This window comes from Aptenodytes patagonicus, chromosome 18, assembly GCF_965638725.1.
Source record: "Aptenodytes patagonicus chromosome 18, bAptPat1.pri.cur, whole genome shotgun sequence".
NCBI classification, from domain to species: domain Eukaryota; kingdom Metazoa; phylum Chordata; class Aves; order Sphenisciformes; family Spheniscidae; genus Aptenodytes; species Aptenodytes patagonicus.
Genome location: NC_134966.1, coordinates 11,288,965 through 11,306,744, shown reverse-complemented (window position 1 = coordinate 11,306,744; position 17,780 = coordinate 11,288,965). Strand labels below are relative to the sequence as shown.

At 58.0% G+C, this 17,780-nt stretch overlaps 1 protein-coding gene across 4 annotated transcripts; it reads left to right on the top strand.

The window, feature by feature from the left end:
- LHX6 (LIM homeobox 6) lies at positions 1-17,728 on the top strand. Of its 4 annotated transcripts, none has more exons than XR_012996753.1 (10): positions 1-105; positions 312-494; positions 573-694; positions 6,639-6,859; positions 9,606-9,706; positions 9,788-9,883; positions 11,885-12,059; positions 12,765-12,868; positions 14,655-15,344; positions 15,571-17,728. XR_012996753.1 is itself a non-coding variant. In XM_076355213.1 (9 exons), the coding sequence occupies exons 1-9, from the start codon at positions 1-3 to the stop codon at positions 14,673-14,675; spliced, it is 1,128 nt and encodes a 375-aa protein (XP_076211328.1). In that variant the 3' UTR covers positions 14,676-17,728. The 4 variants fall into 4 exon arrangements, 2 of the variants coding, with proteins under 2 accessions (XP_076211328.1, XP_076211330.1); XR_012996752.1 differs by having other exon boundaries at positions 15,552-17,728; XM_076355213.1 differs by having other exon boundaries at positions 14,655-17,728.
- The last annotated feature ends 52 nt before the right edge of the window (positions 17,729-17,780 follow it).

The following is a 17,780-nucleotide window of genomic DNA, read 5'->3' as shown; positions in this document are numbered from 1 at the left end:
ATGGAGCCGCAGCCTCCCTCTCCCGCTCTCTCCCGCAAGGTGATGCCGCCGGAGCCGCTGCCCAAGGGGAGCGCCCGCTGCCTCGACCCGCACGCCCGCGCCATGGTAAGCGGGGCCGGGGGCTGCGGGGCCGGGGGCTGCGGGGCCGGGGGCTGCGGGGACCCGCCGGGCCGGGGACGCCGGGGGCTGCGGGGACCCGCCGGGACGCTCCGGGCCGGGGGCTGCGGGGACCCGTCGGGACGCTCCGGGCCGGGGGCTTGCGGGGGACGGCGGGGCCCCGGCTGACGGCCCCGCGGCGGCTCTGCCCGCAGTCGCAGCCCGACGGGGAGCCGCTGCCCGGCGCCCTGGAGAAGGAGGACGCCCGCTCGGCGCCCAGCACGCCCTCCACACCGTCCGTCTGCTCCCCGCCGTCCTCCTCCTCCTCCACGCCGTCGGCCGGCAAGAACGTCTGCTCCAGCTGCGGGCTGGAGATCCTCGACCGGTACCTGCTCAAGGTGAGCGGCGGCGGGCGGCCCCGGGGGGCGGCGGGGGGCGGCGGGCGGCCCCGGGTCTCAGCCCCTTCTCTGCCGCAGGTGAACAACCTCATCTGGCACGTCCGCTGCCTGGAGTGCTCCGTGTGCCGCACCTCGCTGCGGCAGCAGCACAGCTGCTACATCAAGAACAAGGAGATCTTCTGCAAGATGGACTACTTCAGGTAGGGGAGACGGGCTGGGGGGCAGCTCCGCGCTGAAGCCCCGGCTCCGGGGGGGCTCAGCGTCCTCGCCGGCTGCCGAGGGGCCGGGTCCGCTCCGGCGCTGGCGGGGAGAAGGTTTGAAAAAGCCGCCGGGCTCCCCGGAGCAGCCCGGCGGACAGGCGTCCCCTCGGGGCACGGGGAGGAAGGGGATTTGGGGTGCAGCTGCACCACCTCCCGGAGGGGTTCCTGACACCCCCCCCCCCCCCCGCCTCGCTGCCGGGGTGCCCGTGCCCCCTGGCCGAGGCTGTGCGGGCCGCCCCGAGCCCCGGCGCCCCTCGGCACCGCGGCGGGAGCGTCTGGGCGCCGGCTCCGCGGGGACGGCGCGGCGGGGAATTGTCCCCTCGCCTGGGGAAATGCTGGCGGAACGGCATCGCCCCGGCTTCTGCCAGGAGGGTGAATGCCTACCTAAGGGTCTGCGGTGCCGAACGGCTTTTAGCAACCTCTGTCTGCGACGTAGCATCACCAATGCCGAAGCGTCCTTGGCGGGAGCGTGTTAAAGAACCGAAACAAATTCCCGGCAGCGCAAGCCCCTGCGGCCGGGCCGGGGCTCGCCGGGCGCCGTCGGGTTCGGTCCGGACCCGCATCCCCCGGGGGAGCGCGTCCTGCAGGGAGGCAGTTTCTGGCTTCGACAGCCTTTTGGTTATAAACCTGAAACCACGAATTTTCCCCCAAAGGAGTGGCGCGAGGGGATGGAGGACCCTGAGCTCCTCGCTGGCGTTTAACTAAACATCAGAGCTCCCCGCTCTGACTGTCCCCATCTCATCAGGATGAGGGAATACCGTTTGCCCCGGGAGGAAGGGGAATCGCGGGCGGGCGATGAGAATGACCCCGGCGAGGGGCGCGGGGGGCCCGGCAGCATCCTCCCGCCGCGGCGGAGCGGGTCGGGGCTGCCTCCGCGGACAAAGGTGCCGTGGGCAGGGCGTGCTCGGGAGGAAAAACCTTTGAGATTTCTCCAGCGGTTTTGGGGTTTTTTTGGGGGGTTTTGGTTTTTTGTTTTTTTTTTTTTTTTTTTTTTTTATTGTGAGTGTCTCCAAATACTCGCTAAACCGCGGCTCAGCCCCCGTCCCCGCCGGGCTCGGTGCCGCCGCGGGCTGCGCGGCTCCTCGGGTTCCTGGAGGCGGGTGCGAGCGCTGCCGAGGGCCGGATCCGTCCCCGCGGGGCCGCGGCGCTCCGCGTCCTGCCCGGGTCTTATTTGTTATTATTTTTTTAAACCGCTATTTTTTTGGTTATTTCACCGACATTTCCATCGCTCTCGGCAGAAAGGTTTTGGGACGTCGGCGGTGCCGTTGTGCTGCTTCGGGGCACTTCCAGCGTTTTTCATTAATTAACAACCGTTCCGGTGCCGTTAATGTTTTTCGGTTTTGTTTTTTTTTTTCTAAGAGTGGACCTTTCCAAAGGCGGTTTCAAAGTAGCGACCGGATCTCTAAATTGCCCTCGAGCAAATACAGCGAACAACGTCTGTTAAAAAGAAACCCGTTCAGGGAGGAACCCCCGAGCGGCGCCCCCCGCCCGGCGCAGGCAGCGGGCGCTGCGCGGGGTCTCTGCCCGCCGGGGACCGGGGATGCCAAAGGAAAACTAAAACGAAAATCGCCGCAGGCGCCGCAGGACGCCGCCGATTCCCGGGCGGCTGGTTTGGGGGGCGGGGGGGCTCCCACACCGCGCTTCGCACTTGCCTTTTTGGTGAAAAATATGGCTTGGATATTTTTTTTTGGGGGCGGGGGGTGAAACGTCGTGCGGCGGGAGCGGCAGCGCTCGGAGCCGGGCGGGCGCGGGCTCTCCCCAGCCCCCGGGTCCGCGGGGCTCGCTGCGACCCTCGGCCGAGCCCCGGGCCGGTCCCGCTGCGGAGCCCGCGGGGGCAGCGGGCGGGGGTCGCTCCCGTCGCCTCCGGGGGCAGCCGCGGCGGAGCCCGCCGGGTTGAGTCGCGCCGCCGCTGCCGTCGGTGCCGGTTCTGCGGCCGGGAACCGCTCGCCGGGGCCGGGGCGGGCGCCCCCCGGCAGCCCCCCGGCAAACCCGGCTCCGGGGCCGCTCGCCCAGCCCCGGTCCCCGGGAGCATCCTGGCTCGCAGCCTGGCGAGCCCGGGACAGCCGGGACCCGGCACTTGGCAAAGGGCAGATCTGACTCTTGAGGTGGTTTTTTTTTTTTTTATTTATTATTTGCTGCAGATGAAGCGTGCGGGGTTTGGGGTTTTTCTGAAGCAAAGCAGAAAACCCATCCTAACACGTCCGGGTCTTCGGAGCCAAGGCAGACGGGAAGGGGCGGCGGGATGCGCTCTGCATGGAGCACACGGCGGCTTTTATCGCACCAGCGCTAATTCCCCGGGAATTCCGTCGGGCTGTTCGCGGGCAGCCGGGGCTGGGGGGCCGTCAAGCGTGGGGCCGTCCCCGGGCACTGCCCCGCTGCCGGGCAGGCACCGCTGCCCGACGGTGAGCGTGTTTTCGCCTGGTCTGTCCGACCTTCCCTTCCCCGTTCACGTGAGGGGCTGCGTAAGTGCTGGCGCTGCCGTGGCTCCGCGGCCTCGTGTGCGTTTTTAAGCGAACGCTGCTGTTTCCTGTGTCTTGTCAAATAATTGCATTTGGCATCCAGGGCTCCAGCGCTTCGAGGAGAACCAAATTAAAATTGGAGCTCATTGAGCAGAACATTGTGTTCCCAGGCGATGTGAGGGCTGCTTGTGGCCAAGCTCCCATGGCTGTGGTCACAGGGGGGCCCGGTGTGATCCTGGTGTGATTCCCGCAGCGCCCCGCTGTGAACCCCGTGGCTCCCTGCCTCACTGGGCAGCCCTTGGGCACGCGAGCGTGGGGTCGCTGGCCCCTGCGTGTGTCCCTGGGGGCTGGGACAGCAAAAGAGTTGTGCCGCCTGTGGCCCGGCGCCTGTGGCCCGGCTGTGGCCCAGGTGGCCTCCATCGCCCCTCGCCATCGTGCCCCACTGGGATGGTGCTCCCACTCGAGCACCACCATGGCTCAGCACGGAGATGGAGTCGCTGCGGCAACTCGCCGCTGGTCTGCTGTGTGATTTGAGATGATGTCTGGAAGCTGCGGCTGACTCCGGGGGCTGTGCTAGGGGCTTCCTACAGAGCAGGCCCGGGAGGGGATGGGGACATTTGGAACTGTGGCCCTGGGCACTGGGTGTCCCTTGCCCCATCCCCGCAGGGGGGGATGGACAGCAGGGCTCAGGGAGCTGCGGCACCCGGGTACAAGCGACATGTGAGAACCAGGACACACCAGGGCGTCCTCCCGCCTCTGCTTTTCCTGTTCCCCAGATGTTGCGGCCACCCCTGGGGGAGTCTCTCTGGGATGAGTCTTTCCTGGTAATGTTGTTGGCAGTTTCCATCTCCTGGCGCTAACCGTCGTGGAGAGCCGGCAGCATCCACTCACTTGACCACAAACCACGTGTGTGGGGTGTGAGCCGATGACTCCGGCAGATGTTGGTGATGCCCCGACCTGTGCTGCAGTGCTGGGCTTGGGGAAAGCCTCTGGCTCTGCGTCTCCTGCTGCAGTGCGTCCCCGTCCCCATCTCCGCCAGACAGGTGGCAGGAGCCACGGGGAACCCCTCACCTGGTGCTCTGCCACCCCGAGTGGACGGGGCTCTTTGGGCTGTTGCTGCCCCGCAAGCTCTGTGAACTAAAGTCTATTTTATTTTTGAGCCGTGATTTCCAGTGGTGACAGGTCGGGGCAGCCTGCTCGCAGGCATTTCTCTCCCCGTTCCTGCATCGGTGGCGGTCCCTGCGGTGGCAGTCTCTGTTGGGTGACAGCGGGTGCCTGTGCCCGGCCCCAGCTCAGCCTGGTTTCTGTAAAACCCGATTGCTGCGGTTGGTGCCGGAGGCAGGTGTTGGCCAAGAGCCGCGGGCGCAGTATCAGCGGTTGCCGGTGCTGCTGCCCGCGCAGCCCCCGTGCCCACATCTGGCTGCCAAGGCTTGGCCTCTCGCTGGGTGCTGCTCGCACCACGGCTCTGCAGGGACAGTGGTGTCAGCCCCTGCCTGCGCTGGCTGCTGCGGCCCCGGGAGCCCCCGCGCCCTCGGCAGCCCCTGCCCCACTCCCTGGGAACTGCCGCCAACCTGGGGCTCCCGCCTGGCCCTGGGGAGACACCGTGCTGTGGGTCTGGGGCCATCTGGGCGTCTCCCCCAGATCCCAGCTGGTGTGTGATGGGGACGTGCGTCCTTTCCTGCATGGTGCCCTGTGCCTCAGTTTCCCCTCAGTCCCAGAGGCGCCGGGACGTGCCCGTTCCTGTGCTGTGCCCCCCCCTCCCCGCAGCAGGCTGTGATCCGAGCGGGGAGCGGCGATTACCACGTGCTATTAGCTCGGTAAGCCTGCCCCTCGTTTGATACCGTTCAGCAAGTACGATTGTTTACATAGCACATTGTTCAAAGTAATTCAATTTACAGGAATGATCTTTACTTCTAAATAAAAAATTAATACAGTTCTTTTGTTTGTGCGTTTATATAAACTAGCTGGCACAAAGTCAGTTTACAATGTTCCCATCTGAAGTAAATTAGTGAAGTCTCTTAGCTAAGTCTCTGTATAATTTCAGCACAGAAATGTCCTCTCTAAGGCAGCCCTTTTATTTTTTCTTTTTTTTTTTTTTTTTTTTTTTTGGTCAGCTATGGTCAGGCTGAAAAATTTAAACCTTTCTTTTCCTCCCAAATAGTTTTGCAATTAGTAATTCCAGCACAGGACGGTCTTTCTGCATCTTGCTGAGCCCACAGCGGGCAGCAGCTCTGCGGCGTCGGGTCGGGCACAGGCAGTGTGCGTTGGCTGTGGTGGGCTGACCTGGGCTGTTCCACTGCCCGCCTGCAGTGGCTGGGGCTGCTCTGGCCAGCCAAAACCGAGGGGTTTGCGGTGCGAGGTGTCTCCTGCCGCTTGGTGCGGTCGGCTCTTCTTGGTGTTTTGTGCCTGCGCTGAGAGATGCTGGAGCTGGTCGGGCAGGGGTGGCGGTGGCTCCGCTCCCTGGCCAGTGCGGGGGTCAGGAGCGTGCTGGGCCTGGCTGCGGTGTGGGGCCGGGTGGGAGCCCCCAGGGACCCCGAGGCGGTGGGTGCACGGGGAAGCACAGCAGGGCTGCGATCAGGGCTGTGTTGGAGCCAGCACCAGCTCTGCGGTGACAGAAGAGATGCTCGCTTCTCCCCTGCTGCTCTTGCTGCTGCTGCTCATTGCATTTTTTTTTTTAAGCAGCAGTAATACTAAAATGCAGAAGCCAAACCAAGGCCGTGCCTGACCCTGCCTGCGCTGTGGGCAGCACCTCCTGGCAGGTGCTGGCCCAAGGCCACGGGGCTGTGGGGGCCACGTCTGTTGCTCCCCATGAATCGCCCACCCTCAGCCGGCACATCCTGACAGAAATGGGTTTTTTTCAGAAGCGCACGCAAACGTCCTGCGCCCGGCACGGGGATCCTGGCTGCCTTGTTGCCTCTTCGTTGCACTGAGCTACTTTCCAGTGTAACTCACTCAAGTGCGATCATCGTCCTCTCACAGCGAGGAGACCTCCTCGTAGGAGGAAAAGCAGATGCACGCGTCTGTACGTGTGAGGAGAAAACACATGTTTTGATTTATGGCAACGGGAGACAACCCGCTCTGACACAGTTTCCATCTGAGTCTCACACTGGCTGTTATCAAAATAAAAAGCCCATGGGCTTGGAAGCTGATTCATGGCGCTGTGTCACCTCAGGCCCTTGGCCACGTCTGGTGCCACGGGGATGCGGCGAGTCACGCCTGCCTCCTGCCTGTACCGCTGCCCACACCACTGCCCATGCCACCCTGCCGCAGGGGAATGGCACTGGTGGGGCGGTTTCGCTGCAGCCCTTTCCCCGCCTCAGTGTTGTGGGGTTTGGGCTGGACGGGGTGAGCGATGGGGCTGGCAGCAGCACCCACACCCCGGCACTGTGCTGCCTGCCCTCACCCTGCCTCTTCTCCTCCCGCAGCCGGTTTGGTACAAAGTGCGCCCGCTGCGGCAGGCAGATCTACGCCAGCGACTGGGTGCGGCGAGCGCGGGGCAACGCCTACCACCTCGCCTGCTTCGCCTGCTTCTCCTGCAAGCGGCAGCTCTCCACCGGTGAGGAGTTCGGCTTGGTGGAGGAGAAGGTGCTGTGCCGGATTCACTACGACACCATGATAGAGAACCTCAAGCGAGCAGCGGAAAACGGTATGCAGCCCCAATGCCGCGGTCGCGGCCTTGCCCCGGGCCGTCCCTGTCCCCCATGGTGACCCCCATCACAGGGTGCCGGGGCCAGTCCTGTCATCGCCAAAAGGGGGTGATGGGTGGCCCCGCAGGGGGTTGAGCGTGAGGCCCCGGGCTGGCAGAGGGCTCCTGGGAGTGGCCAATGTCCCGGCAGCGCCCGCGGCTTGGGGGAGACCTGTGTGCCGTGGGCAATGCCGGGGACAAGCCCCCGGTCCCGGTCCCGGTCCCACGCAGCCCGGCGCGCCGCGTGCAGTGAGTGAGGAAGCCACTGGGATTTTGAGGCTGTGAGTCATAAATCTAGAAGGTGGGAAAGCTGGCGATCCGACAAAAACCTTCCTATCATTTTCCACCCACCCTGCCCGCCCAGGGACATGCCGCTCCCAGTTGGACTGCGCTGCATGCTGCCGTCCCCGCCGCGGCACACCATGACCAGCCGGCCAGCCTCTGCTTTCCCAATCAAGTCCCGCTCCCACCAGGGCTGGACTGGTGACACCGAGGTCACGCAGTGCAGCACCCCCCTCTCCTTGGGCACAGCCCAGCCCCATCCTCCTGCATGGCAGCGGCCAGAGAGGTGCTCGGAGGAATGAATCAGTGCGGTTCGTCCGACATGGTGCACGGGGAGGCCAGGCAGTGCCGGGGCTGTCCTGCATCGGAAAGCACCTGAGATACGTTGATGTGGCAGCGATCACAGCTCGGGGAAGCAGGCAGCCTCCTGGGCTTGGTGCCACGGGAGCTCGGCCGTGCCTGGGGCAGTAGGCAGTCCAGCCGGGTCCTGCCCCGCTGGCTGGGGCCGAGGCCTGGTCCATCTCCCTCCCACGCTCGTGCCTGTGGGGAGCGATGGCTGCGACGTCTGCGAGGCTGTTTGCTTTTATCACGTGGGCGCTGCACCGGGCAAGGGGAGGCTGCCCAGGGATGCTGTGCAGCCGCAGAGTCACTGAGGGAAGTGCCCGGGGCTGCCTTCCCACGCGCTCCTGAGCCCAGGACCCTCCTGTGGCCGGGGCTGCACTGGGGCATCGCCCCTGGCCGGGAGCAGGGCTCCAGCCCTCTGTGCCCCTCACTAGTGCTTGGTGGGCACGGGGAGGCAAACGCCGTGTCCCGGCCCGTGCAGCATGTGGAAACCATTAACAACCTGACATGAAAATAATCAGTGTTTCTGTTTACAGTGTTAGAGTAAGAGGATGAAAACAGAGTGCCCAGTCGGGCTGGGAGGGTGCCGGGTCGGGATGCGGCTTGCGGCATTTTGGTCCATATGGTCGGCTGCTGCGGAGGCGCGAGCGAGGCAGCGGGGAGCAGGGACGGCAGGGAGCAGGGATGGAGGGGGAGAAGCCGCGTGGCCTGGAGGAGCAGGCTGGTGTGAGGATGGTAGGGTCTGGTGCCGGGGGGTCCTGCAGAGCTGTTACCCCAGCCGAGGGCTGGGGCGGTGAGTTTGCTGCCGCTTGTAGGGTCCTGCTGGTATGGGCTGAGCCCCAGGGTGTTGGGGCAGTGCTGGGGCACATGGCAAGTGGCCTGCATGCGTACCTGTGTCCAAGTGTCCCCTGGTTTTGAGAAGGGGATGGGATTGCTTTGGAGAGCTACAGTTGCTGTGGAGTTGGAGGGCTGCGCTCCCCCCCTCCAGTAATTACCCAGCAATTTCTTCTGCACATGAGGTTTTACATACAAGAAAAATAAACAGATGTTGCTGAAGTCAGAGTCCCATTCATCATCCTAAAAGAACAAGTCAAACTATATGAGAAAGTCCTTCAACTCAAGCCAAGACAATCACAGCCCAGTCCAGCTTGCAGAGCGAGCGCCGGGTTGTGCAGGCGCATCCTGGGAGCGGGGGCGAGCGCCAGCCCCGCTCAGGCATCCTCCCTCATCCATCACTCATCGGTGCGTCACCCGTACCACCGAGAGCAGCCGGGATGGGCACGACACGGGCTGCAGTGGAGACTCCAGTGAGGAATGAGGGACCCTGGCTCCGGCTGCCCTCCCCACAGGCTCCATAGCTGTGTGAGCACGGCTGGGCTCACCCCGACACTGTACTTGGCGAGTGGGTGGATAGTCCCCACCTTGGCGCGTCCCCCTTAGTGTGGTTGCTGCTCAGATCACGGGCACCCCGAAGCCATGGGGACGGCGCTGCTCCTGCTGCTGCTCCAGGAGCCAGGAGGAGGAGGTCAGGGTGCTGGGAGGATTTGGGGCCAGGGAAAGGAGCAAAGAGCCCATCGAAATGCTCTGAGCAAATGAAACGACTGATGGAGGCAGTGCCCGCAGGGGAAGACGGGGTCACAGGGAGCAGCACGGGGCAGGAGTGATGGATGTTGGTGAGCCCGGTGGAGGCAGGGTCCCCTTCTGAGCCGCTCGCTGGAGGATGCGGCCAAGTGGTGACCGTGAGTCAGGGCCAGCGGGCCATCACCTTGAAATCCACCTTCCTGCTGCTGTTTCCCCATCCCTCATTCCCCGCATCTTCCACCAACTTGTTGCATTTTTCTTAACTCCTCGGGGCCGGCCGTGTCTCCTGGAGGGGCTCAGCAGCCTGGGGCAGCTCCTGAGCGGCGGTGCTCCGCTCTTTCTGCTACTGCTCGCAGCAAAAGGATGCTGCGGGTGTCCCACGCCGCAATGTCAGGCGTGTTGTCCCCCGGTCGAGCGGCTGTTGCACGCGGGGGCGACAGGCAGGCAGGCAGGTGAGCAGGGGAGTTTCTGACCTGCGGCGCACGGGGCTTCTCTCTCGTAGGCAACGGGATCACGCTGGAGGGGGCTGTGCCCTCGGAGCAGGACAGCCAGCCAAAGCCAGCCAAGAGGGCCCGCACCTCCTTCACTGCCGAGCAGCTGCAGGTAGCGGGGCTGGGCCGGGGGGGCTGGAGGGGCCGCGGCTCCCCGGCCTCATCCTGACCCCCTCTCTCCTCTCCCCCCCAGGTCATGCAGGCACAGTTTGCTCAGGACAACAACCCCGACGCACAAACGCTTCAGAAGCTGGCGGACATGACGGGGCTGAGTCGGAGAGTCATTCAGGTGAGGGGCAGCCAGGGGCGGGCAGGGCACGGGCACCGTCGGCCGAGCAGCCCCAAGCAGAGCTGAGGAAAGGGGCAGAGGGGGGTGCACCAAAAGGCTGGTGCTAGACAGGGCTCACGTTCCCGCAGCCCCTCGCTCCCACACATCGAACCCGGGACTTGCAGCATCCAGCCCCTTCGTGCTGCCTCACCGGCGTGTTGGCTTCGCCGGGTCCCGTAGTGATGCCAACACCGTCCTTCCTCTGTCTTGCTCATGTGTTTTCTATTTTTGTTTCCCTCTTATGATGCAATGAAAAAACCCCACCACATTACCCCAGCCAGTCCCAATAAACCGCAGGGTGGGAAAGCTGCCGTTAGCATGCTGCCCTGGAGCTCAATGGGCGCGGGCAGCGCGGGCGCTTCCCCAGCAGCCAGCAGCCGTCCCCGCCGGGAGCAGGCAAAGCCAGCTGCTTTGGGAAGCGTTGGGATTGAGAACCTTAAAGAAAAAAAGGGTTTTGCAGCCCCAGGGGAAGCGGTGGCAGGAAAGTCCCCATGCTTGTGCTGTTCGGGAGGGGAGGGAGAGCGGTGCCGTAGGGACTGAGAGAAATGCCCCTGCGGCAACTCCCAGCTCGCCATCCCCATAGACAGCCCAGCTTTGCCCCTCGGTGACATTTATACTCTTCACTTTAATCTTCTGCTGACATACTTTCTGCATGCAATAAAAACATGAGTGATTAAAATAAATTTGGAGCTTTCATCCAGGACTGTTTTGCCAATGACACATTTAAATTTCATGTGTGTGAAAATCTGGCTCAAGCCTCAGTTATTGAGATTCTTCGTTTAGCTAAAGATCAAGCAGTCTGCACACTGGGCTATTTTTTATGTGGATATTTTTTAAAGGCGCTTTGAACAGGAAACAATTTGTCAAATGCTTACGACTGTTTCCTTCTCTGTGGTCCAGCGTGCGCGGCCTCAGAGAGCTGATCTTCGCTCAGCCTTGGAGAAGATTTTTACTCCCAGCTATCTTTCAAAAATTAAAGCATAAGAAAGAAATCATCACATTAGCATACCCGCCCCCCCCTGCATGTTTTAACTCTAGGATGTAATCCCCTAACTGTTCCTTTAATTAGAAGCAGTGAGATATGGTCAGAGGGCTCATACCTGCTGCTCAGATGGAGTAGGGCTGCGTCCCACAGTACACTCTTTTCTCAGCTTTAATGTTCTGCTGATGTGGTTTTTGAATACAATAAAGCACAAGTGATTAAAACAATATTGTTTTCATCATCCCTAGTCACATCATCTCCTAGTCTAAGCTTTTACTGGGTTTTGTCTCGCCTTGCCTCGCCAATGCTCGCGCATTTCCCAGCTGATCTTGGCCGTGCTTTTAGGCCAGGCTAGCTGGGGTTGAAGGTTAAAATCTAAATAAGACCTTGAAGGGTGCTCCCATCGTTTGCCGTGGAAGCCATGCAGGGATGAGGCTTTCTGCCTGCAGGGATGGATGAACCCAGCCAAAGCTCGGGTACAGGGGATGTTTCCACCCGGCCGCTCCCCTGGCCGGTTTGGTGCTGTTACCCAGGGCTTTCACAGCCCTTCGAGCCCAGGGAGCAGCTTGCCATTAACATTATTTTAGTGTGGAAGGGAACAGTGTGATCATTAACGTGAGTTTCTGCATCACCTAGTCAGGGTGTTTCACCCAGTGACTCCTGCAACAAGCTTGAAAGTTTTATTTACCCTAATAAAGAACGGTGTTGGTTTTGACCAAGGCAAATTAATAGTAGAGATGCCGCTTTGGGCACCCTAATGTCTGTACCATCTTGAGACAAAACGCTTGCTCTAGTGAGTGTAAAACAAAACTACGAAAGCTGGTGGAATGCTGGTGAGGTATTTCAGTGTGCAGATTTCTAAATTTAATTCCTTTTTTAAAAATATTTGGAAGAGATACCCATCATAGGGTCTTGGTGAAGGACCACACTTCAATCCAATTGCCTCTCCATTGACACAGGGTTCGCTGCTTTTGTTTCAGGTTTGGTTTCAAAACTGCAGAGCCCGCCATAAAAAACACACCCCCCAGCACACAGTGCCGCCCTCGGGAGCCCCCCCGTCCCGCATCCCTTCTTCGCTCTCCGATGACATTCACTACTCGCCCTTCAGCAGCCCGGAGCGAGCCCGGATGGTGACGCTGCATGGATACATAGAAAGTAAGTGCCGGCTCGCAGGGCTCCGGCAGCGGGGTGCTGGGGGACGGCAGGGCAGTGGGGTGCTCCCTGGGAGCAGGCGGTAGCACCACGGCACAGAGCGCTGTCAAAAATGCCCGTGTACTGCGGGCGCACGGCTGGTGCACATGCTCCTCCTCCTCCTCGTGGTCTGATGAACTTTGTCTTTGGGATTTTCTGAAGCGCCATTCACGGGGAAGCCCCAGATGAGAGAAGGAGGGGAGAGGGGGCTGCTGCAGCCTCTTTCCCTCCATACCTCATCCCCAGGAAAGTCACTGCCCGGGTTTTACCTGACTGGTCCTTGGCTCTCCTTGTGTATTCTTTGTCATGGAGAAGAGGTGTGAATGTGCCCTCTTGAGCTCGGTGGTCAAGTGGTCTCCTTCCTGCTCACAAGATCAGAGTTGCTTTCTCTAACAGTTGCCAAGTGCCGGTGAATCATTTGCGAGTGGCAGGCAGCTTTCGTCATGCCTGGACGGAGGTTTTGGCTCCGTGACTCTTGTGAGGCTTCTCTCCGCCCTTGCCCACGCGGCCGTAGTAAAATGTGGCTCCTGCTGCGCCTCCGCCTGATTCACCGGGCTCCTCTTCTTCCACGCGTGTCCCGAGCTGCTCCTTGGTGGAAGCCTGACCGTGCCGGTTGCAGGGCGTGTGTTGTTTGTAGTAACAGAGGCTGAAGCCTCTTCTCATCCACAGGTCAGGTACAGTGTGGACAAGTGCACTGTAGACTTCCCTACACTGCTCCACCAGTGCACCTCAAAGCAGACATGGAAGGACCACTATCTAATAGGGGTGAGAAGGTAATTGTAGTCCCTGTTTCAGGCTTTGGGGCCAAACCTCAACTGTAGCAAAGATTTTTGTGTAACATCATTGCCACTGCCGTCTCTTGTCAGCATCACTGCTTCTCCATGACCTCTGGCAGCTGCTGCCCGCTCATGTGTCTTTTCTTAATTTTGGGGGCCTTAGATCGATGTACCAACTGTTGGTCAAAATGGCATTTGTTCTTCACTGAATACCCCTCGTTGTTGTGATGTGCTGGGATGCTGCGCCTGCATTCACTGGAGGCTTTTGACATCCTCCTGCCTGAACTCCCCTCTGTGGTTTCTCCCCTTCCCGTGTGCAATGATGAGCTCTGTTCTCCTGCTCCGTCCCTCAGCTGTCTGCACGCGTTGTCAGTGCGAGCAGCGACTGGCTGTTAGCGATGGAGCGGGGGGGACCTTTAGCATGTGCTGACTTTCCAGTTTTCCATGAGTTAATAAGAAAGATTCATTTCTCGGGGATTCCAGTATTGCTTAAAAAAATAACAACTGGCTGTTACAATATCTGAAGTAGGAATGTTATTTCACAATGTCTGGCCAGGAAACATATTGCATATTGATATTTTTCTGTTCAGCACTTAAAGTAGCTGTCTGCTCTAACACGCAGCTTATTTGGGGGCAAGACTTCTGAAACATGCTTAGGCTCATAAGATTTTATTTAGGATCCCAATTTAAGTGGCTTCATTTTGAGGAAACACTGAGCCTTTGGCAACTCTTATTGGTTTAATCTTTGGTCTTTACTGTTAGAAGTTCTCAGCATCTCTTTTCAAATCTCTATTCAGTGCAGCAACAGTAGCTTATTGAGCTCTGCTTCGATAAGCACAAGCAGGGGCACAGCGAAGTTACTTTTTCAGTCTAAATGCTACCATTTTGTCATGATAGCTGCACAGCAAGCTGGAGAGTTTTCAGGAAATATTATACAGTTCTGGTGCTGTCATTCAGAGAAGCTTCACTGCAGCAAGTAGTTCCTGTGCTTTAAATGCAATTACTTGCTCGCAGCTGTTGCAGAACCGGGTTCTCAGGACATGGAGCTGCCCCCCAACCAGCTCCTTTTCCAAACAATCACTTGCATGTTTAATTCCTGAAATCTGAAGCAGCTTCCTTCTCCACATCCAAAATTTTTTAAAAGCAGTGATAGCTGAGATCCTGGGAAAACACATGTAAATGCTAAGTCTCTGTTTCCTTCTGCACGTGGGGCGCACACCCCCGCTCCTCTTGGGGTACCCAGCGCAGCAGCCGTGGGAGAACCGAGTTGTGACCAGCTCAGTGGCTGCTTCCCCTGACTGATGGCAAGGACAGACACTGTATTTGCAGAGCAGCAAGGTATAGCGGTTTGAGGGAAGCCTGTGATGATTAGCAAGTGAGGCGGATAGAGTAAGGACCATTGGCAATGGTCTTCATTTTTCTTGGTAGCTGCTGTATCACAGAGCAAATAAATACTGGTTTCAGTGTGTTGCCCAGTATGATATAGTTTCACAGCTAAAGGCGTGCCCAGAGGTGCACCTCCCTCCCAGGCTGTGTGCTGCCACAGTCCCATTACCTCCGCCTGTGCCTTCCCCCGCCGGCGCCGTTCCGTGGGCAGGGCTGGTGGCTCCTGGGCAGACAGTGGTTCCAGAGAGGGCTTTGTCCACGGGGAAGCGGCTGCCTGGGCGCCCGCTGCCGCAGCGGGGCACATGTCTCTTCTGCTGGTCCCTGAAAACACATTTCCACTGCGAGGGCTGTCTGCCTCTGAAAGCAGCTAACGCTCGATTCCCGTTTTTCCCGCTAGGTCATCCTCTTTCAGTACTGACTGCGCGAACTCTTCCTCATCTGCCCATGGCGCTACCAGCACCACTGCCCCTCAGCCGCTGAAACACAGCGTCCAGCCCAAGGCAACTGTTATCAGTCATGCAGGAGAAACTCAGATCCAGCATTCTCAGTTATTTCCATTGACCAGCACCTAACATCCACTATTATTTCTCCAGCGACACTGTGTATGTGTGTGTTGAGTGCAGAGTTACATTTTTCACTTGTTTCTTGTGGACTTGTAGAATGACCGTGAGTCTCTCCAAGGCAATGCCAGACACAGTCAAAATTAGTGACTCTACTGTGCTTGCAAAACTTGCTCCCAAACCCATGGGAATATGAACAAACCAGAACATGCCGAGTCGCAGGGGGGTCGATGATCACCTCTGAACATAAAGGAAGGAGGAATTTACGTGGTTTGGCCTGATTCTCTTTTTGCACCAGTGAAGCGCTGCCGGTTCCCGGACATCCCTCCTTATTTCCACTTGCATGTGTGAAAAATGAAATGGGCTTTTTTTGGCTCAGCAACTCGATATATACACAGACCTTCCTGAGCCAAACTCGCAGGTAGCTGAGACTCCACTAAGTGGAAAACATGATGCCAGCTGGAAATAGGCAGTTTTTCTTCCTCCTCAAAGTGCTTTAGAATCACATGTCCTTTGATCACTCTAAGGTAAGTAAATCTTAGTGTTTTTCCCCCCGTTTTATAGGAGGGGAAACCGAGATGTCCTAAACCGAGAGGAACCGTGGGGGTTGGTGGCAGAGCCAGGTTTAGCACTCTGACTTGTTCTTAGAGCACTGAATATCTCTCTCCTCTCACAGCCATCTGCCAAATCTTCTTTGTTTTTTTTATTTTTTACTCTTGTTCTTTATTAACAAGCTACTTTATTTCCTTGGAGTCATATTGGATCACAAATGGGTGATTTCAGAATGTATCTACACAAAACTCTCAGACACTGTACTCCGGGACTGGGAAATCCTCAATGGAAGCTGACCATAAATGCGCAGAAATGTTCTGCCCTGGTGTGGACCCAAGTTCAGTCAGTGGAAGCAGTGGGGTAGAAACCAGAGACCAGCTAACAAGGCGAAAACAGCAGTAAGGCCAGCAGGAACAGTCGCTAGCTGAGTGGACAGAAACATGATGGCATATTCCTTTTTCTGGCAGCGTCGCTCTGAGTCCCTCTGCCCTCCTGTTGTTCTCCCTTGCTGGAGTACGGCTGTTGCTCCGGCCAAGTCCTCGGACAAAGGCACAGCCCAGGAGGACTGCTGCCGGCGGGGCAGGCACCGCAGGGCTCATTGCAACAGCAAAGGAAGCGCTCAGCAGTCTGGCCACAAATCAGGAAAAAAACTCCGAAATGATCCTTCATTGACGGTAATAACAAAAAGTAAACAAGTAACCTTTGCCAGCCCTTCTCAGTTTGCACCGAGCCAAGAGCAGGTCTGTAATGAAACCTCTCTCCATGCAAGCGCACGGGTCTGTCTTGCTGCTAAGTGTCTGTGAGGCCACGTTCCCAAGAATGTGAAAGCCTACTATGAGCCACAGTTAGTGCGTAATATGACCGAACTGTGCCTGAGGAGCAGAAGACAGGAATCCATCCGTTACGTAACTTGTTTTCAATTTGAACTGTAGATACATGTGTTTTTCTCTCTGGGAGATCCTGGATCAATCATCTCCAACATCGGCCAGGTGGGCAGCCATCCCACTGGTTTGGCCAGCCCCTGTTGCACACACAGCAAGCCTTCTCCTGCCCGTGCCCCCAGGCTCTGTGTGGCACCGATGGCCGGACATACGGCTCCAGCTAACCGTGAGGCACGCTCGCCGCTCTGCCCGCACGGGGAATGGCGTAAGGAGATGTGGATGTCTGCTGAGGTGGCCACCAAGATCTCTTGGTTTGAGAAGTAACAGAGTACAAGCATGCATTGATATTTGTTGGAACAAATATATATGTATATATACACACATACCTCTGTGTGTGTATACGTGTGTGCGTATATATATATATATTTTAAAAAATACAGAGAAAAAGAGAGAGAGCGATGGTAATACCTTGGACAGTTAGGCCAGTATTCTGTCTAATTGCAGTCAGCAGCTAGCAGCTCTATCCCCAATTTAAAATAACATTTGAAAGGAGAGAGGAAATTAAGTCCGCAAAGTATTATTGTCACCTCCTGATGTGCGAATAACCATTTCCAGTGTGTAGCCAGGCAAGGCACTCCCGTACGCCTGACCTGACTGGAACCACCGCTGCAGAAGCATCCCCTCGGGGAGGGGACGGTCACAAATCGCATCCGTTGCAGTCACTTTTCTCCTTGTCTGTAGCGAGGAGCGCAGGACGGGCGTTCCCTTTGTTGGCCGCTGGAGCGTTTGTAACTGCGAGGTTGAAGTGGATTGCTGCGTCCACACGCAATAGCCTTGAGGCGCTGGTGGTGGTCGGCAGGGTCACCGGCCCGACTTTCTTCTCCACTTATGCTCGCGCATCCTAATGACCGTTTAGTTGTGGAATTAGTGCCAGAAATGAGTGGGTAGCTACTTCATTTAGGACTGAAGGAGAGACTTCAGGCTGTAACTTGACCCGACATCCCACAGTACTTGAGATTTCCACAACTGTTTTGTTGAGGGAGAAAATGGTTTGATGCATTTCTCTTCTGTCTCGGCGGTGCAATGAAAGGGAAACTATTAAATATGTATCTGCTAAATATCAACTTAGTTACTGATCAAAAAAAACCCACTTGTGAAATGTACTGTATATCAACGTGTTTGTAACTGATACCACTGGCAGGACCGGAGTGCAAAGCAGAGGGCCAAGGGAGCGTAGGTGCTTCTCTCCAGTGGAAGTGGACTCACCACTACCCGTGGGGCGAACTGCCCCGCACAGACTGTGCTCCGGGGCGCTTTTCCCCCATAAGTAGCCAGGAGCAGCTTTGCTAATTCAGAAATCAGGCTCTGTTTATATTAAGCCCAAATTGTTTGCAAAAACTGGAAGCAATTCAGCTTGTGCAGTTTTAGAGCTAATTATGTGTATGGAAAATACTCAACTGTACCAAGAATGTAAGAAATCCTCTAATTTATTCAATACATTGTTTCACAACATATTTCACACTGACTGTT

Bases quoted from the DNA above. Each gene is read 5' to 3' on its own strand.
- LHX6 (XM_076355213.1), top strand. From the start codon at position 1: ATGGAGCCGCAGCCTCCCTCTCCCGCTCTCTCCCGCAAGGTGATGCCG. The intron at 12,060-12,764 runs GTAAGTGCCGGC...TCTCATCCACAG, and splicing joins GCTGCATGGATACATAGAAA to GTCAGGTACAGTGTGGACAA. The intron at 12,869-14,654 runs GTAATTGTAGTC...TTTTCCCGCTAG, and splicing joins TATCTAATAGGGGTGAGAAG to GTCATCCTCTTTCAGTACTG.